General features: G+C 39.4%; 1 protein-coding gene across 2 annotated transcripts in view; it reads left to right on the forward strand.

Annotated features, from left to right (window-relative positions):
• LOC126169940 (exonuclease 3'-5' domain-containing protein 2) overlaps positions 1-13,551 on the forward strand; it is a 28,735-nt gene extending 15,184 nt beyond the window's left edge. For both annotated transcript variants that reach the window (XM_049920684.1, XM_049920685.1), the window contains 3 exons: positions 3,454-3,596; positions 3,775-3,965; positions 13,162-13,551. In XM_049920684.1, the coding sequence (XP_049776641.1) occupies positions 3,454-3,596; positions 3,775-3,965; positions 13,162-13,447 (620 nt within the window). In that variant the 3' untranslated portion in view covers positions 13,448-13,551. The remainder of the gene's footprint in view (positions 1-3,453; positions 3,597-3,774; positions 3,966-13,161) is intronic.
• Positions 13,552-21,688: the final 8,137 nt, after the last annotated feature.

Here is a 21,688-nt window from a genome sequence, read left to right on the forward strand (position 1 = left end):
CCTCAGAACATGTCCTATCAACCGATCCCTTCTTCTAGTCAAGTTGTGCCACAAACTTCTCTTCTCCCCAATCCTATTCAATACCTCCTCATTAGTTATCTGATCTACCCATCTAATCTTCAGCATTCTTCTGTAGCACCACATTTCGAAAGCTTCTATTCTCTTTTTGTCTAAACTATTTATCGTCCATGTTTCACTTCCATACATGGCTACACTCCATACAAATACTTTCAGAAACGACTTCCTAACACTTAAATCTATACTCGATGTTAACAAATTTCTCTTCTTCAGAAACGCTTTCCTTGCCATTGCCAGTCTACATTTTATATCCTCTCTACTTCGACCATCATCAGTTATTTTGCTCCCCAAATAGCAAAACTCCTTTACTACTTTAAGTGTCTCATTTCCTAATCTAATTCCCTCAGCATCACCAGACTTAATTCGACTACATTCCATTATCCTCATTTTGCTTTTGTTGACGTTCATCTTATATCCTCCCTTCAATACACTATCCATTCCGTTCAACTGCTCTTCCAAGTCCTTTGCTGTCTCTGACAGAATTACAATGTCATCGGCGAACCTCAAAGTTTTTATTTCTTCTCCGTGGATTTTAATACCTACTCCGAATTTTTCTTTTGTTTCCTTCACTGCTTGCTCAATATACAGATTGAATAACATCGGGGAGAGGCTACAACCCTGTCTCACTCCCTTCCCAACCACTGCTTCCCTTTCATGCCCCTCAACTCTTATAACTGCCATCTGGTTTCTATACAAATTGTAAATAGCCTTTCGCTCCCTATATTTCACCCCTGCCACCTTTAGAATTTGAAAGAGAATATTCCAGTCAACATTGTCAAAAGCTTTCTCTAAGTCTACAAATGCTAGAAATGTAGGTTTGCCTTTCCTTAATCTAGCTTCTAAGATAAGCTGTAGGGTCAGTATTGCCTCACATGTTCCAATATTTCTACGGAGTACAAACTGATCTTCCCCAAGGTCGGCTTCTACTAGTTTTTCCAGTCTTCTGTAAAGAATTCGTGTTAGTATTTTGCAGCCGTGACTTATTAAACTGATAGTTCGATAATTTTCACATCTGTCAACTCCTGCTTTCTTTGGGATTGGGATTATTGTATTCTTCTTGAAGTCTGAGGGTATTTCGCCTGTCTCATGCATCTTGCTCACCAGATGGTAGAGTTTTGCCAGGACTGGCTCTACCAAGGCCGTCAGTAGTTCTAATGGAATGTTGTCGATTCCTGGGGCCTTGTTTCAACTCAGGTCTTTCAGTGCTCTGTCGAACTCTTCACGCAGTATCATATCTCCCATTTCATCTTCATCTACATCCTCTTCCATTTCCATAATATTGTCCTCAAGTACATCGCCCTTGTATAGAACCTCTATATACTCCTTCCACATTTCTGCTTTCCCTTCTTTGGTTAGAACTGGGTTTACATCTGAGCTCTTGATATTCACACAAGTGATTCTCTTTCTCCAAAGGTCTCTTTAATTTTCCTGTAGGTAGTATCTATCTTACCCCTAGTGAGATAAGCCTCTTCATCCTTACATTTATCCTCTAGCCATCCCTGCTTAGCCATTTTGCACTTCCTGTCAATCTCATTTTTTAGACATTTGTATTCCTTTTTGCTTGCTTCATTTACTGCATTTTTGTATTTTCTCCTTTCATCAATTAAATTCAATATTTCTTCTGTTACCCAAGGATTTCTACTAGCCCTCGTCTTTTTACCTACTTAATCCTCTGCTGCCTTCACTACTTCATCCCTCAAAGCTACCCATTCTTCTTCTGCTGTATTTCTTTCCCCCATTCCTGCCATTTGTTCCCTTACGCTCTCCCTGAAACTCTGTACAACCTCTGGTTTAGTCAGTTTATCCAGGTCCCATCTCCTTAAATTCCCACCTTTTTGCAGTTTCTTCAGTTTTAATCTACAGTTCATAACTAATAGATTGTGGTCAGAGTCCACATCTGCCCCTGGAAATGTCTTACAATTTAGAACCTGGTTCCTAAATCTCTGTCTTACCATTATATAATCTATCTGAAATCTGTCAGTATCTCCAGGCTTCTTCCATGTATACAACCTTCTTTTATGATTCTAGAACCAAGTGTTAGCTATGATTAAGTTATGCTCTGTGCAAAATTCTACCAGACGGCTTCCTCTTTCATTTCTTACCCCCAATCCATATTCATCTACTACGTTTCCTTCTCTCCCTTTTCCTACTACCAAATTCCAGTCACCCATGACTATTAAATTTTCTTCTCCCTTCACTATCTGAATAATTTCTTTTATTTCATCATACATTTCTTCAATTTCTTCGTCATCTGCAGAGCTAGTTGGCATATAAACTTGTACTACTGTAGTAGGCGTGGGCTTCGTGTCTATCTTGGCCACAATAATGCGTTCACTATGCTGTTTGTAGTAGCTTACCTGCATTCCTATTTTTTTATTCATTACTAAACCTACTCCTGCATTACCCCTATTTGACTTTGTATTTATAACCCTGTATTCGCCTGACCAAAAGTCTTGTTCCTCCTGCCACCGAACTTCACTAATTCCCACTATATCTAACTTTAACCTATCCATTTCCCTTTTTAAATTTTCTAATCTACCTGCCCGATTAAGGGATCTGACATTGCACGCTCCGATCCGTAGAACGCCAGTTTTCTTTCTCCTGATAATGACGTCCTCTTGAGTAGTCCCCGCCCGTAGATGCGAATGGGGGACTGTTCTACCTCCGGAATATTTTGCCCAAGAGGACGCCATCATCATTAACCATACAGTAAAGCTGCATGCCCTCGGGAAAAATTACGGCTGTAGTTTCCCCTTGCTTTCAACCATTTGCAGTACCAGCACAGCAAGGCCATTTTGGTTAGTGTTACAAGGCCAGATCAGTCAATCATCCAGACTGTTGCCCCTGCAACTACTGAAAAGGCTGCTGCCCCTCTTCAGGAACCACGTGTTTGTCTGGCCTCTCAACAGATACCCATCCGTTGTGGTTGCAGCTACGGTACGGCTATCTGTATCGCTGAGGCACGCAAGCCTCCCCACCAACGGCAAGGTCCATGGTTCATGGGGGGGTGTACTTTTAGTGATTATGAAACATTGTCTTCACAACATGAACATGTCCATTTTTCTATCTTCAGTACAGCTAATGCTCTGCTGTGGAGACAATGAAAGAAATTATAATTTTATTTACTTTTTACAGTAGGAAAGGCAGTTGATGGATATTTATTTGTTGACAGTTGGAATGTGGACACAAAGGAAAATATATCTACCACATCATGGTCACAGCTGAAACAAGCAGTTGACATCGAATCAACACACAGTATTTTTTAGAGATATAATCCAGGCCACTTACATATGTTTAATACCATGTACCCAAGTCTTTTGTTTGTTTTTGCAACTACAATGTATGTCCATATTTCATCTGATGTTTTCTTTGCAGCTGTAATGAAAGATCACACTTCACATGATGTTTTATTGCTCTGTTGGGAGTGCCATCAACTCAGCAATTGGCATGACTTGTCCCTTAGAACAACACTTGCAAAAAAATGTGATGCCCCAATAGGGACAAAAGAGAACTTGAAGGTAAACACCTATAAGATGTATAAAATTAGCACTATTTTTGAGAGAATAACTATGTACAAGTATCCATATCAAAAGTGGTAAAAACTATATTTTTGACTTCACTTGTTTATGAATGGGACAGTGCTGAAAGTGAAATCTGAAATGAATCCAAAAAGTAAAAGATGTCATTTTTTTATAGACCTATAATATTCCTGGATTGAAAGAAGTTCGTTCTGCAGCAGTAGCTCTGCTGAGAAATGGAGATAAAATTCCGCCAGCACGCAAAGAAGAGATTAAGAAGAAAATTTTAAATTATTTTCAAGAGAGAGGTGAAAATAATGTGGAACTGACTCCAGAAATGTTGGAGGAGGCATCTGTTGTTGAAACTTGGTAACTATATACTTCAGTTATTAATAAGTACTGTGTTCATTGTATATGAGGTGTATTCAAAAAGTAACTAGAATTTCGTAACTTAACGTATTGAATTAATCTGATTTGCATAATTTTTTCATTGTTGTATTGATGAAGATGTCTGAAAACTATGTGTACTGTGTCAGCCATATCAGATGTTTAATCTGTTTCCAGCTGTCAAAAAGGTTAGATTGATGTGGTTGACATGGTGATTACTTATTTTATGTAAATGGATCAGAGAATTTGTGTTAAATGTGCAGCACAATTTTAATAATGTTAAATATTCCTTTTGGTGACTCTGCTTGGTGTAAAAACGAGGTTTATGAGTTATACAAGCGTTTCAAAGAAGGTTGTGAATATTCTGAAAAGTCACGAGTACCTGGATGCCCCATCACATCATCAGCCAATGAAATCATGAAAATATAAAAGAAATGATTATGAATGATCACCAAATTTCAATTGGATAAGTCTCTGATGATGATGATGAAGTATCAGTTGCCTCATGCCACAATTTTTTTTTTATTTTTTTTTATGCTGATTCTAAAATGTAATTGTAGTATTGGAGGGCAGCATGGAGGGTAAAAATCGTAGAGGGAGACCAAGAGATGAATACACCAAGCAGATTCATAAGGATGTAGGTTGCAGTAGGTACTGGGAGATGAAGAAGCTTGCACAGGATATAGTAGCATGGAGAGCTGCATCAAACCAGTCTCAGGACTGAAGACCACAACAACAACAATTTCAAACAAAAACAACGGTGAATGTGAGGTGCTCAGGAGTAGTTAGCTGACTGAAACATGTCAAGATAGGTGGTGAAACATAAGTTTATAAGTATGACATCAAAACTAAGGCTCAGGTAACCCAGTGGAAGCATGCTTAGTTTAAAGTTATTTTTTCACTGTCCTGTAATACATTGCACCAGTCACAATGCAGCTCCACTGCGAATACTCTTATCGAACACTGGATGAGTTGGTTGACACGTGATAAGCAGCTGGAACTCTACCTGACTAATGTCATATGATTGGCAGCTGCTGCAAATCGGTGAGTTGGTAGAGCTCCTGAGAGTTAATACTATCTTCTCCTGTGGATCCTGCCACCTCTTCTGCAGGAAGTATGAGATGTGTTGTTACTCGTCCGTTTTAGTTTGAGTGGCATGTCAATGGTAGATGTAGGCGTCCTGTACAGGGTAGGTGGGGACCGGGGAGGACTCATGGTGTTAAACCAGTCCCACTAACCGACAAGTTCGAGGAGCTGTCTTTCACTGAAACTGAGCCAGTGTGACACACTTCATCAGTTTTGGGGAAATCTGTTTTGTCCTGTGTCTATTGGAGGCAAATGCAGAGGGATAGCAGTCTATTAATCCTCACCAATTTGAATGTATGGGGAACAGTGGTATCCCTGAGGGAAGTGGCGGCAAGGGACAGGAAAAAACAGGGTGCCCTCAGTGTATGTTCCAGGAGGCCTCATTCAACAGGTAGAGGAGGCTGTTCTAGCAGTCAATGAGGGAGCAGGCTGCAACCACCTGCAGATTGTGATGCATGTCAGAACAAACAGTGCCTGTCATATGGGCTCTGAGGTCATGCTTGGGTCACTCCAGTGACTAGCAGAGAAGGTTGAGAAGACTGGCCTTGTGTGCAGATTTTGAAAAAACTCGCAGTTTGCAGCAGGAGTGGAAGAACTGAACCAGAAACTTGAAAGGTTCTGCGACACGCTAGACTGTGACTTCCTGGACTTGCACTGTAGGTTAGAACTGTAGGGTTCTAAATTGGTCAGATGTGCACTACACATCAGAGACTGCTACCCAGGTACCTGACAGTGTGTGGAGTGCACACAAGGTTTTTTCTTTAGATAAGGCAACTCTCCATCCATTCCGGTGCAACGACAATGTCCCTGGTTCCACTAATATTTACAGTTTTTCCTTCCACACATTTCATAGATCCTTTAGACACAACTATTGAGGCACCTAGAAGTATTTTTATGTACTTGCTGAACCTACTGGGGGGAGGAGGAGGAGGAGGAGGAAGGTCCATCAAACCACAAAACATTTGAGCAGCCCTTTTTCCTTTTCCTATTGCACGCATTGTATACACTAACTTCTAATTCACATCATATGAATTATGCACAATGTTCGAAGTCATTTTCGAGGTAGATTCATTGCAGGATCTACATAGAACAACTAATTATGACGCTAAACCCTTCCTGCTACTTTGTTGTTCAGTTATTTCCAGATAGCCTACATCACTTTGTTTACATTTTGCCACTTTTATCAAAGAAGATGCCCACATCAACAACAACAGCAACACATCCACAACAAACAGTGTCAACATTAACACAAAAATTTGAATCACCAGGAGGCGTGCCATGTGGGAGTTTCTTCCCTGAAGAACTGATACGTGGGTTACTTTCAACAGGGTGGCTTGCTTTGTTCATGAACTGGTTACCATGGAGTATCCTTTTATTAAATTTCTTGATGCGTGGCATAGTTCGTACTTATTGCACACTAAAGGATATGTACTTCCACAAATATATGTAGCACTTGGGCAACAAAGATTCAGTAACATGTGAACAAACTGCTTCAGCGAAACACATGTGAACAAACTGCTTCAGCGAAACAAAACTAAATACTAGCAAAGATAATCATTTATAGACACTAGAAGGCTGCACTGTTACCAACATATACTATGTATCATAAGTATTATCGCTGGAAACAGAAAGTTAACAGTCCTTTTCGAAATAATACTGGTCTCTGTAACAGAAATAAAGGGGGTGTGGCGGCATAACTAAAATTTGGTGTGTGTGTGTGTGTGTGTGTGTGTGTGTGTGTGTGTGTGTGTGTGTGTGTGTGTGTGTGTTTATATATATATATCTATCTAAAAACAAAGATGTATCTAAAAACAAAGATGATGTGACTTAACAAACGAAAGCCCTGGCACGTCGTTACCCACCAGGCCTCAATCTTCACTAATTTCAAGTTGCCGCCCCTCGTACATCACTTGTCATTCAACATCATCTTTGCCTCTGGACTTCCGCCTCGGCTGACGTCTCTGGTCATCCTCTTTGTCTGTACATATGTCTGCCTGTGTCTGTATATGTGCGGATGGATGTGTGTGTGTGTGTGTGTGTGTGTGTGTGTGTGTGTGTGTGTGTGTGTGTGTGTGTGTGTGTGTGTACGCGAGTGTATACCTGTCCTTTTTTCCCCTTAAGGTAAGTCTATCCACTCCTGGGATTGGAATGACTCCTTACCCTCTCCCCTAAAACCCACATCCTTTCGTCTTTCCCTCTCCTTCCCTCTTTCCTGATGAAGCAACCGTGCGTGGGTTGCGAAAGTGTGAAATTTCTGTGTGTTTTTGTGTGTTTTTTGTCTCTATCAACATACCAACGCTTTTGTTTGGTAAGTTTCAGTATCTTTGTTTTTAGATATATTGTTCGCACGTGGAATGTTTCCCTCTTATATCAGTGTAATCAGGAAGGACTATAGAATTTAATAAAGTCATAAAAAATTTTTTGATTTCTCCACCATTTATAAGTGCCCTGTACCCTTAAAACTACCGAAATAGAGATTGAAGCTGCATCATGGGAGATTATTTGGGCAGGTCTCAGTATCAGGGGTGGGCATAAAATTGTAATAGGGTCCTTTCCACCAGCAGGTTGTATAAGCACTGGGAAATCTGGGAAAACCCAGGAACTTTGTCATCTGGAAGAAAACTGGGAAAAACCCAGGAATTTTTTAGAATTCTGGGAATTTTTCATTGCTTTAGTTTTGAGTTAAAATTATGCAATTTTGACTGTTAAGAACTGACATGCTAACAAATAATTTTACTTTAGTTTGATACTGCAGAATAATAGTGAAGCAATAAAACAGAAATGTGAGAAAAACACCAACATAAAACTCAAGCACGTAGCTGAAGTCGCGCATGAGCAGTGCCTTCTCCTGATTCTCACCTACTTGATGTATGGCTGTTAGATGTATAAGCAATAGCTGCAAGCAGCCAGATGCTATCTGAAAAAAATTTTCTGGTGCGCCCATGCTGCCAGATTCATGCATGTGCAGGGCAGTCAGAGTTGTAATGGGGAGTAGTCTCCATGTGACATTGTAATCACGTCAGTGGTTTTCCCTCAGAATCTGGTGGTTTTTATACATGTCTTGTGTGCAGTTTTTGCACCTAATGGCTAGTGGAAATTGTGGAGGATTTGAAAAATGTCTGAGTGGTATTACATTAAAATTATTTTTAAACGTCACTTGATCTATTCAGTATACAGGAAATAGTTTTATTTGTTAACATTTAGCAGCTCTTAAATGTTTATCATATAAACATTTTTAATACATGGATTATGTTCTCTTTCCCGTATTGTTATGTGCTCTAGTATTAATGAATCTGCGACTGCATGCATAGTGCATACCTGTAGTGGCAGTGACAATGTGGTGTTTTTTATGTCAGTGGATATTGTTTTAGTGCTGAATATCAGTAAAGTAAAGACGCAGTACAACAGGAAATTTCATGCTGAATGGCTACACAGCAGTAAATTTGCTGACTGGCTAGAAAGAATTCAAGGCAATGGCACACGAGCAGATTGTAAATTTTGTTGTAGTATTTGGTTAGCGTGTTATGCCGACATGTTAAGCCACAAAAAACTAACAAACACCACCCGAACAGGCCTTGAAAGCCCAACAGTACTAACCGGCCACTGTATCATCCTCATCCCTTAGGCATCACTGATGTGGATATGTAGGGGCATGTGATCAGCACTCCGCTCTCCCAACAATTGTCTGTTTGCATGATCAGCACTACCACTTCTTAATCAAGTAGCTCCTCAGTTGGTCTCACAGGAGCTGAGTGCAACATGCTTGCCAACAGCACTTGACAGACACGGTAGGTGACCCATCCAAGGTCGATAGCACTTGACTTTGGTGATTTGATGGAGACAGTGTTACCACTGTGGCAAGGCTGTTAGTATATTAAGCTACAGTGACACACACACACACACACACACACAGAGAGAGAGAGAGAGAGAGAGAGAGAGAGAGCGCGAGTGAGTGAGCGTGTGCTAGAGCTGCAGTACCATTTTCTAGTGTGAGACAGAACTACCTTTCAAAAATGTGAAAGAATCTTTAGAAGGGAATTAAGCCGAAGGTTTCCTTGCATTTGTTTCCAGCCCTTGTGGAATCACGTCAGGTTATTACTAAAGTGATTTGTGCAAAAGTAAATTCACAGACAGTGATATTGACAGAAAACTTCATCTCCATAGAGCAATGTGTAGGGGAGCTATGAAACATGTACTAATGTCTTGAAACTTCCTGGCAGATTAAAACTGTGTGCCGGCCGAGACTCGAACTCGGGACCTTTGCCTCCGCAGGCAAGTGCTCTACCAATTGAGCTACGAAAGCACGACTCACGCCCCGTCCTCACAGCTTTACTTCTGCCAGTACCTCATCTCGTACCTTCCAAACTTTACAGAAGCTCTCCTGCCAGGAAGTTTCATATCAGCGTACACTCCGCTGCAGAGTGAAAATCTCATTCTGGAAACATCCCCAAGGCTGTGGCTAAGCCATGTCTCCGCAATATCCTTTCTTTCAGGAGTGCTAGTTCTGCAAGGTTCGCAGGAGAGCTTCTGTAAAGTTTAGAAGGTAGGAGACGTGGTACTGGCAGAAGTAAATCTGTGAGGACGGGGCGTGAGTTGTGCTAGGGTAGCTCAGTTGGTAGAGCACTTGCCCGCGGAAGACAGAGGTCCCGAGTTCGAGTCTCGGTCGGGCACACAGTTTTAATCTGCCAGGAAGTTCATATCAGCGCACACTCCGATGCAGAGTGAAAATCTCATTATGTACTAATGCCTTGCTTTGTGGAAATTTGTGTCAAGATATTGGTGACAGCATGTACAGCATTCGAACTGATGAATTAACAGACATTAATGTGACAAAATGTTTAGGAATAACAGTAATACATTACAAGGCTGCAACCAATACAATCATTTTAACATTTTTTCTTAAATTAGGTGACCTTGAGCATTGTAATGCACAGTCTATTGTAACAGCAATTAGAGAGATGCTTGAAGAATTAAAATTACATCTAAAACAAGCTGCAGGGTATAGGCCTACACAGTGTGAATGTAATGGTTGGTGTTATCAAAGGTGTCCATTAAATTTTGAAAAAAGACATTCTGCTTTTGATTCTTCTGAAGTATGTATGGCTAGTGTTACTGTGGTTGAAGTGGAAGGAGTTTTTAGTCAGATGAACATCATTAAAATTAAATGAATATAATAGAGGGAAACATTCCACGTGGGAAAAATATATTTAAAAAGAAAGATGATGAGACTTACCAAACAAAAGCGCTGGCAGGTCGATAGACACACAAACAAACACAAACATACACACAAAATCTAGCTTTCGCAACCAATGGTTGCCTCGTCAGGAAAGAGGGAAGGAGAGGGAAAGACAAAAGGATTTGGGTTTTAAGGGAGAGGGTAAGGAGTCATTCCAATCCCGGGAGCGGAAAGACTTACCTTAGGGGGAAAAAAGGACTGGTATACACTCGCACACACACACATATCCATCATATCCATCCTCCTCCAGATCTCTGCCCAAACTCTTTGCCTTTACAAATGTCTGCTTGTGTCTGTGTATATGAGGATGGATATGTGTGTGTGTGCGAGTGTATACCAGTCCTTTTTTCCCCCTAAGGTAAGTCTTTCCGCTCCCGGGATTGGAATGACTCCTTACCCTCTCCCTTAAAACCCAAATCCTTTTGTCTTTCCCTCTCCTTCCCTCTTTCCTGACGAGGCAACCATTGGTTGCGAAAGCTAGATTTTGTGTGTATGTTTGTGTTTGTTTGTGTGTCTATCGACCTGCCAGCGCTTTTGTTTGGTAAGTCTCATCATCTTTCATTAAAATTAAAGTTAGAAATGGAGTGAAATTCGAGTTAATGAATTCGAGCAGGAATGAGAAGGAAGAAACAATGTTGCCACAGTTATGAACTGCCAAAAGAAGTGCTGAGGCAAATTGGAACTGTTACGCTTATAAAGCATTTGAATGTACTTCATACGCTACTATCTCTGCCTTTGGCGGTGAACCTTTTGTCGAGGAAGACGTTGATGATCCGAGCTGTTATTTTCTCTTACGTAACTTCACCGTGACGTATTTCATAATACAATTCTAGTTTTAAGTGCAAAGAAAAAATTGGATTGTTTCATATTTTTGTTTACTCAACATACTCAGTGCTCTAAAAGTTTATCGTCTAATGACTCTGTTAAATGCACCAAAAAAATCTAGTGGTCCCTATTGGTTCGGAATAAGCTTTTTAGTGGTAAATCACATTTCACTGTTGGCAACACTGCCACGTGACCCATGTTAACGTTTCGTAATTTTGCTGTTCTCCCTTCGCTTATAGCGCTCATGTCAGATGAAAACAAAACAAATTTCTGTGGCTGGGAGCTCTCAAATGAATTAAGATACATTCACATAATTATGGAAGACAAAAATGTGTTATTATCTTATATTGTGGTTAAAATGGGAGCTATCATAGTTTGAGATTTTGTGTGGGTTCTGACAGGGACCTCATCATGCCCTGGAATCTTGTTTAGTTTCTCAGTGCCTCACTCTGTCAGTAATGCTTTCTGTTGATGCCCAAGAAAATTGTGTTCATAAGAGAAAAAATTCATGTATGGAAATGTATGAGATAAGTATACAATTTGATATTGATGCGTAAATAAAATAATGGAACCTCCACTGAGGAATATCAACAATGTAGGAAGAGATAGAGTGCTACTTGCTGTAAAGAAGACACATTAAGTTGCAGACAGGCACAATTAAAAGACACTTACACAAAGCCTGCAGCCACAGCCTTCATCAGCAAAAGAGAATCAGGGAAACACACACCATTCTTACACACAAGCAAGCACACCTTATGCACACATGACCACCAACTCCTGCAGCTCAGGCCAGGGCCTGCTTGTGTGCATGAATGGTGTGCTTCTCTTTTGCTGATGAAGGTTGAAGCTTTGTGTAAATGTCTTTTAATTGTGCCTGTCTGCAATTTAATGTGTCTTTTCCTACAGTGTTAATGAGTAAATAAGTTTAACAAAAGGAGATACAACGATTAGGTAGGATAAATTTTCCAATAATTCATAATTTGAATCCCTTATTTTTCCCCATAGCTAAAGCATGCTTTGTCCCAATGAAAGGCTCTTTTCCTACAGTCCTCGTCTCTTCTCTAGTAATTTATGCATCACGTTGGCTTGCAAACTTGAATAGTATTTATCATTTAGAACAAAGCAATGGAACTATAGGAAACACACACACACTCATAGGTGCATAATTTTGGGATATCCCAGACAGCAACAAGCTGTTGCGCATTTCAAACATCAACCTGTAATTGTATTACGTAGTTGTGTAGTAAGTTTATGATTATATATATAATTTGTTGTTGTCTTGGAACATCTCTCAATTACATCGCAATCTGTGTATGTTTGTTCTCATTGCTTTGTTCTATGGTTAAAAATCTGACCACATTCCAAGCGGAACAGATCCTATTTAATGTTTTCAGTATTATGATTGTGGCAGTTTTTCGTTCTTCACATGCATTCCATGAATTGGTCACAGATTTCTCTGTTAACTGAGATATATCTGGGAAAAATATTACTTAATTATTCTGTTGTAACATATTAATTGTTATTGTGGTTAAGAATAACAATGTTACAAAAAGTATAGATTGTAACACACCATGTAGTGGAGATGTTAAGTCGCAGATAGGCACAACAAAAAGAATGTCAAACACACAAGCTTTCAGCCAGAAAGGCCTTCATTGGAATTAGACCCCCCTCCACCCGCTCACACACATACATATATGTGTGGGTTGCATTTGTGCAAGTATGTGTGTATGTTGTGTAATTCCAATGAAGGCCTGTTTGGCCAAAAACTTACGTGTCTGGCAGTCTTTTTGTTGTGCCTATCTGTGACTCAATATGTCTGCTATATGGTGTGTAGCAATCTTTCCTTTTCATGATATTGTCGTTATTCCATCCTGTATTTTCCACTTAACAATGGTTTATTATGCCAAATTATGTAGTAACTTCCTTTTTTAGATTGATGTCATGAATTAAAAAAACTCATTACATTAACACATTTCCATTTGTAGATATACTCTTGCAAATGTTATGGTAATTACATTATATTAATTTCAGTGTCCTTAACCAAGACTACCAGCCACATGGACAGAAAGTGGTTGAATTTTTTAAGCAAGATGGTATGGGCGGCTTGGTGCAGTTAGAAAGAATGTGGCGAGAACACTTTCTTGAAACAATGCAACCCAAGTACCTGCCACCATTGTGGTCTGTGTCACACAATCATCACCGACTAGCCCAGCGAGCTGAACAGAACAGGGTTTTACCTCATGAGTTAGATATTGCTGGTCTTGGACACATTACAATCAAAGATTCACAGAAGAGATGTGAAGATCCAAGTGGTTGACTTTATTTGATGTTTTCACTGAATGCACTAAAGCATTTATTCTGTTAATTATTTGTTTTGTTATTTTGTAAGAAGACAAATATATATATTTATTTTTCCTTCCAGATATTTCCTTAATTTTTGCTGTTATGGTAATGTGATGTTTATTTGACTGTTTACCTCAGACTACATTGTAAAAGTTTTGTTTCTGCCTAATGTACAGTTTCTTATGGGTTTGTAAGGGAATGTCATGAGTTTATTATGCCTTTATGAAGAAAAATTGTACAGTGCAGAAGAAATGCTGAGTGGTGAAGGAATGTTCGTAAGGGGGAAATACAGATTGATAGTGAAGTCCATTACCTTCAGTTGTTAGTTCTATATGTTGGAGATCAAAATTACAATGTCATACTAAGAAACAGAACATCCAAGTACTGAAATTGTGATTGTGCAAACAGTTCAGAAGAATGTGAGTGGAGAACAGGAAATTACCATATTTTTTGTTTTAAATTTTTGCAGAAATTCCATTGTGGTTATCCATTTACACCTGTTCCTTTTAAATAGGAAACTGGTCTTCATACAAATCAAAATATTTCAAAGGAAGACAGGCTTTTGTATAAAACATTGCTATTTAATTGCCACTTAAATTAACAATCCAATGTTAAGGGGGTTAGATTGACACTCTACAATAAAGTAAATATGAATCTGAATAAAGCTACATATCTGAGTGTCTCATATTTACAATAGTTATTATTTTCTTCCACTTTAGGACAAAGTTTTAAACATATTAAAAATGTCGACACTTATCTCACGAGAAAATAATGGTGAACAATTTAAAGATTCTAAAGAAAATTAATTTGTGTTTTATAACTTCACTCGACCTTTTTTATGTCATTATTGATGAATACCAAATAACATAAACATGGAACTCCACATCGCCTGCAAATCTAAGCTAAGAGAAGCTTTTTGAACTTAACTTTGCTGTGTTTATTACAGCAAGAATTTTTTATATATAACCTTGAAGATGATTTCCTGCTGTGCACACTTCAAATTAAGAGGTAAAACAGCTATGACAGTTAGAAAAGAAAAGCTCAGTGACCACTAAAAATATTATTTTGAAGTGAAACTTGATTTTATGAATGCAAGAGACTTACCTGACTCAATGGAACTGTATAATTTTGAAGTATGGAGTTCCTCAGTTGTAAGCAATGGTAAGGGACAAGTAGCTTGTTTTGAGAAATTACATAGGAGACACTATAAAATCTCATAAATAAGATATTTGAGGTACAGGCAATATGATTTTTTTTTTAAATTCAGGTAAGTCATTGTTTCAGTATGCATATACTGTAACAATATATTTCTAAAATAGTAAATTCTACCCCAAATTTTATTCTTAAAAATCCTTTAATGGATACTTAACATTGTTTACTTGCAAACTGAATGCATTTCTTAACATGGGTCAGCAGTGAATTACCATTGTTTACGTACTGAACATATTAATGAAACATTACTGCAAATCTCCCAAAAATACAAATTTAGGAGGTCCAAATTGTTTCACTGTTACTTACTAAGATTTTCATTAGCAGTTTTTGCAGTAATAAAGCTGGAAAAGCTCAGGAGATAACCCTACGATTCAGCACGATATAAAATTAATTGTAGCAAAAGATGGCATTTAACATCTCTACCATCTGCCTGTCACGTAAATACACATAAAATATGGTAAGGAACACTATATTGTATACTTGCTTAAATAAATATTCATATTTACGTGATTAGCAATGACTTTTGAAACACGTTTACCCTCAGGAACATATTCAGGATTTTTATCTGAGTCATAGTTATCTACTCTCAGTTTCAACAAATCATCTCCGAAAAACACATTACTGACGTGAACACCACATGTGTTACTACTCTTGGCAGCCATGTTTTTGACCTTCACCACTGTTTACATGTCCACATCACGACAACTAAGTTGCCATTAGCAAGAATCTGGAATTTGAGATAAAGCTTTCGTAGAACTATCGACTAATATGACTAAAGCACATCATTTTCCATGTTTTACGTACAATAACTCTGTTTCTCATTGACTGCCCCTTACCATCATTTACATCCAAGGTCTTCATATTGAAGTCTCTGTTTTCCATTATTCTTGGAATTATGTCACTGTGAAAATAGACTTAGGTGTTTTTGCTACCATCATTAAATTTCCCTCTTTCAGTTACACCTCATGGTACCTGCCTGGATAGCTGCACACATTAGCACTCCACTTCTGAGATTTGGGGAGGCGTGGCAGCCCCAGATGGAATGCACTCAGTGGATTAATGATGAAGGCCAATATGCTGACGAGCCTATATGTGGTTTTTAGGTAGTATCCCACATCTGGTACTCATGTCCCACCTCAGTTATACTATTCTCAAATATTTCGAAAACTTTCTCATAGTTTTACATGGACAGTACTAGATGTAGAGAGACTGGGTACACAAATTTTGTTCCAGGGGAAAAGGGATGGTGACAGAAAGGAGATGTGGAAATCCTCTACCACTAATATTGCCTGCTGGAGAATAACATGCCAACCCCATGAAGATATGGGTAAGGCCAGGCAAAAGACAAAGTAGTAGTTACACTTCACAGTAGTGCCTTGATAAAAGGCAAGAGAGATTGAGTGAGTTAGTGAATCTTACAGACCACTCCCAGTAAGCCACAGCTATAAAACTGAGTTAGCTACAAAATGCTGTACATAAAAGTTGGATACATTGCTGCTTTACCACACAGAGGACGCATTCAGCGGCAGACAGGCACAATTAGAAGCAGACCTGGAAAAATCAGCTTTTGGACAAATTGCTTCCTCAGAGCTCAAATGCACATGCAAGTGTGTGTGTGTGTGTGTGTGTGTGGGCGCGCGCATGCGTGCGCATGCATGCATCACAAAAAAGGTGAAAAACTGCAGATCATTGAACAGAAAATCATGAGAAAGATCTTTGGACCAATCCACGAAGAGAACACATGGAGACATAGAAAGAAAAAGGGAACTGTATCATCTAATCAACAAGTGCACATAGTACAGAAAATTAAAGCACAGAGAATAAGGGCGCATAGTACCAGGAGGACAGAAACAGGGCTAAAGCTGTGCTTACAGGAAAACCTTATTTAACTTGTCCAGTTGGAAGACCAGTGAAGCAATGGAAGGATGAACTGTACAAGGACTTTCAGCAGTTGGATGTCCATGAGAACTGGATCTAAAGTGCGCAAGAACGCCATCTACCACACACACACACACACACGGAAAGTGCAGCATGTGGAGATATGTGCTGTGGGAGAAAAAGAGAATCGGAGAAAAGGAAACAACTGTGCAGCTGAGCTGCAGAAAGATAAGGAGGAGGGGGGGGGGGGCAGAAGGCATCTGTGACAGAGTTGTCTTCAGACACTACAGTGAGTGCCAATTTCAACTGGAGTGGGGGCTGCTAGGTTCAGCATCAGGGTATCTGTGCTGGGTGGGGAAGAACTGGGCACAGGAGCTTGGGGGGGGGGGGGGGGGCATTGTGTGGGGCCATAGTGGGAGAAGGGGATAGAGGCAATTAGGGTACAGTGATTAGTGAGAGTTGATATTGGGGGCATTTCAGGGATGAGGGATATGTTGCAGGGAGGGTTCCCACTTGTGCAGTTGAGAAAAGCTAGTGGTGATGGGAAGAATCCAGATAGCTTAGGCTGTGAAGCTGTCATTGAAGTCAAGCATGATGTGTAGCATGACATCCTCAGCATCAAGATGATCCAGCAATCTCTTGGCCATGGTTTGAAAGGGGGCATTCAGTTCATCATTTTGGTGCGATGTTACGTGTGCTGGACTGCTGTTGAAATTGCTCGTCAATATTTTATCAAGTTTTAGTTCAGTTACTTATTTTTAAAGTTTATTTGTGTTAATAGTTGTAAAAGTAACTTAGTGGATTTTCATTAACCTCAACATTTCTTCCTGTGGTCTGTTAGTCGTGAGTGTGCTTACGTCGTTCGTCCAAGCCACGCTCCTCAGTAGTTTGTTTACATTTTGCGGCGTGCAGCTGCAGCTGTAGCAGTTAGAAAGCTAAGTACTGACAAAGTTGCTTGTGCACTGTTAGATAGTTATTAAGTTTAATAGTTTTCAGTAGTGTTTCGTGCTGTTTGTGGCAAAATGACAATTCAATAATAGTTTGGAAACGTTCGCTCGCTGTGTTGTTTAGAGTTTTCTGTGCATTGAAGTTGTTTCGTAAATTTCATGCTTTAGTTTTCAGCTGATGTTTCTTATTGTTTCTAGTGAAATATTTCATTCAGTGTTTTAACTTTGTTGAGTGTTCCAGTGGCCGCTTGAATTTTTGGTTTTAGCTAATAATTTTGTGAAGTTATGTAGGTAATGGTATTAATTGTTGTGTAGTAGTATTAACACAAGTAGTTGCTTTCTTAGTAGGCAGAGAATTTAGAGACTGCTATTGTTAGTTCTATAAATAGTCCTACTGGTGTAACTGAACTTAGGTAATGTAGACATATAGTTTTTTTCAGTAACTGTAAAATTTTACCATGAGTGAGAAGTGTGGGCTCGGTCATAGGTTTGTGAGTAGTGGGTTATGGTGTGGGATTTGTCCAAAGTATTTTCATTGGGGGGGGGGGGGAGGGGGGAATTACAGTGAGGAAACCAGTGGGCATTCCAGCGAGATCGTCAACTGGGAATGCAGAATCTGTAGTAGAAATAAGTTGATAGAGGAGCGGGAGCACAAGATTTGTGCCCTTCATGTGCAGTTACAATGTGCAAATGAGGAACTAGATATGTTGAGGAGGGTGAAGGGTGGTGGGGGTTGGGAACTGGCAGTTGGCAAAAAGGCAACTAGGAGGAGGAGGAGGAGGTATTCAGAAAGTTACACTTGCAGATATGCAATAGATTTGACCAACTGTCAGAGTTGAATAGAGAGGAGCTTCTTGTAGCTGTAGTTGTAGGGAACATGCAGCAGTGTTCACCATTTAGGAGGCCTAGGTCAGTTGCAAAGTCTAATAGAAACAAGAAGATATTGCTGCTATGTAGCTCGCACGGTAGAGGTGTGGACCAGCAACTGCAGGAAGTGTTGGGGAGTGAGTACAAGGTCACCAGCATTGTGAAGCCTAGTGCAGGGTTGGCTCAGGTGACTGGCAACATAGGGGAGTTAAGTAGGAATTTTACGAAGGAGGAATAGGTAGTGATAGTGGGTGGAGCAGGGAACAGACTTGATAGGGACGGGGAATGTGATGTAGGTGGTGACCTGGTAAAGATAGCTACTCAAACTGTTGGCAGTAATGTTCATTTCGTGCAACTGTTTCAGCGTCACGATCGGCCTCATCTTAATGCAGCTGTTAGGCGCGTTAACGTGGGGCTGGAGAGGGCACTGATGACAGAGGGCATGGGTCACATTTCAGTGGTGCCAGCTAGGTCTATCAGTAGATCAGGTTTCATAGGCATCATACAGATTAGCTGGCTGTTTTTCAAGGAGTTCCTTGTGTGGTGGGGGAGTGACTTTGTACGTAACAAACAGTATTCCATTTGAGTCAAAAGATTTATTGCAGCAGTGCGCTGAACAGGTATTTGAATGTTGTGCAGGGGCAGTTGAATTTAGTGAAACTAAACTTCTAATTGTTGTTGTTTATAGGTCCCCTAACTCTGACGTCAGAGCATTTCTGCTCAAGCTAGAGAGGGTTCTGGATTCACTTTGTAGGAAGTAGCAGAAATTAATTGTGTGTGGTGACTTCAGTATAAATTTTTATATATGATGATGCAAGAAAAGGGTGTTGGTAGATCTCCTAAATTCATGTGATCTGATGCAGACAGTGTTTCTTCCTACTAGGCTGCAGGGGAACAGTAGCACAGCCGTAGACAATATTTTTATTCATTCTTCATTACTAGAGGGGCATTCTGTTAGTAAAAGGGTGAATGGCCTTTCAGACCATGATGCACAAAGTTTTAACACTGAACTATGTAGGAAAGTTAATCCAACAGCAATAGAGAGGTTTTTAAACATTGCCAAGGAACAAGAGTGATAGTGCCGATAGCATAGACATTAAGTATAATGCTTTCATTACACATTTCTCGTGCTCTTTGAAAGTTGCTTTCCATTAGCACGCTGTAAATGGGGTACTAGCAGTAATAGGCAGCCTGGGTGGCTGACTAGTGGGATGAGGATGTCATGTAGAAAAAAGTGGGAATTATATCGGAATGTGAGAAGTAGTCGCAATCAAGCTACGGTTGTCCATTACAAACAGTATTATGAGGTGCTAAAAAATGTTATTAGGAAGGCAAAGAGTATGTGGTATAATAAAATAGCTAATTCACAGGATAAAATTAAAACGATATGGTCAGTTGTGAAGGAAGTGTCTGGTCAGCAGCATAAGGTCTACAATATAAAGTCAGTTCATAGTAAAAATATTTCTGATACTGATAAATCAGATTTATGTACAGTATTTAACAATCATTTTCTGGGTGTTGGTGGTGAATTACATAAAAATTTAGTTTCTACCGGGAATCATGTAACTTCCTTGACAAATGCATTTCCGAGATTGATGTCTGAAATACTCCTCTGTGATGCAGACAAGGGGAGACTGAGTCAGCAATTACATCACTGAAGACTAAGGACTCTCATGGATATGATGGAGTGCCTAGCAGAATATTAATGTACTGTGTGCACATGTTAGCCCTGTATTTAGCCATATTTGTAATTTTTCCTTTAGGAGTGGTCAGTTTCCTGAAAGATTAAAGTACTCAGTAGTAAAGCTGCTTTATAAAAAGGGAGAAAGGGATAATGTAGACAATTTTAGACCTATTTCTATGCCATCAGTGTTTGCTAAAGTTATTGAAAAGGCTGTATATGTAAGGATAATTGATCATTTTATATCACACGATTTGCTTTCAAATGTACTGTTCGGCTTCAGAAGTTATTTAACGACTGAAAATGTTATATTCTTGTTTCTCTGTGAGGCACTGGATGGGTTAAACAAAAGGTTTCAAATGCTGGGCATATTTCTTTGATTTAACTAGCTTTTTGATATAAGTAGCTCACAGTTGGTTCACCTCTAACTTTAACAGCAGTGAGCAAAAGGTCATTATTCACAATATTGAGAATAGCTGTGATGTGGGGCATGGTCAAGTGGGGGGTGCCCCAGGGATCTTTGTTTGGATCACTCCTGTTCCTTATTTATATACATGATATGCCCTCTAGTATTCTGGGTAACTCTAAAATATTTCTGTTTGCTGAGAACACTAACTAGGTAGTAAAGGGTGTTGTGTGCAACATTGGCTCGGTTTCAAACAGTGCAGTTCATGACATAAATTAATGGCATGGCTTGTAGAAAATAAACTAATGCTAAATCACAGTAAGACTCTGTTATTAGTTTGTAACACACAATTCAACAAAACCTGACGTTTTAATTTCATAGAATGCGCATATGATTAGTGAAACTGAACAGTTCAAATTTCTGGGTGTCCAGATAGATAGTAAACTGTCATAGAAAGCCCACCTTCAGGATGTTGTTCAAAGACTTAATGCTGCCATTTTTCCTATTCGAAAGGTCTCTGAAGTGAGTGATCGTTTGACACAAAAATTAGTCTACTGTGCTTATTTTCATTCACTTATGTCATATGGTATTACATTTTGGGGTAACTTTTCCCATTCTAAACGGATATTTTTGGCTCAGAAATGGGCAGTTCGGGCAATAAGTGGTGAAAGTTCACAAACCTCTTGTTGGTCCCTGTTCACGAGTCTGGGTGTTTTGATAGTGGCCTCTCATTATTGTCATTTCTTGTCAACAATATTAGCTTATTCGTAAGAATAAGCCACTTTCACTCAGTTAATACTCGGCAGAAATCAAACCAGCATTTGGATTGGACGTCCTCAACTCTTGTGCAGAAAAGTGTGTAGTATACTGCTGCATCCATTTTCAATAATCTGCCACTCAAATTCAAAAATCTTAGCAGTAATCCATGTGCTTTCAAATCGAAACTGAAGAGTTTCCTCATGGATAACTCCTTCTATACTGTCTAGGAGTTCTTGGAAAAATTAAGCTGATTCTTGTTGTATTGTTGATTGTGTTTACATAAACTTATGGATTTACTTTTTTGGGTTCATTAACATTTTATTTTTACCTGTTATCACTTTTATGTTGTAATTTCACATACTGACACGTTCTGTGACCATGGAAATTTGCTCCGCAATTTGTTTGCATGGATCTTGACGTGTAAATAAATAAATAAAATGGACGACAGGTTGTTAGTGGCTATGC

This window comes from Schistocerca cancellata, chromosome 1 (assembly GCF_023864275.1).
Source record: "Schistocerca cancellata isolate TAMUIC-IGC-003103 chromosome 1, iqSchCanc2.1, whole genome shotgun sequence".
In the NCBI taxonomy this organism is placed as follows: Eukaryota; Metazoa; Arthropoda; class Insecta; order Orthoptera; family Acrididae; genus Schistocerca; species Schistocerca cancellata.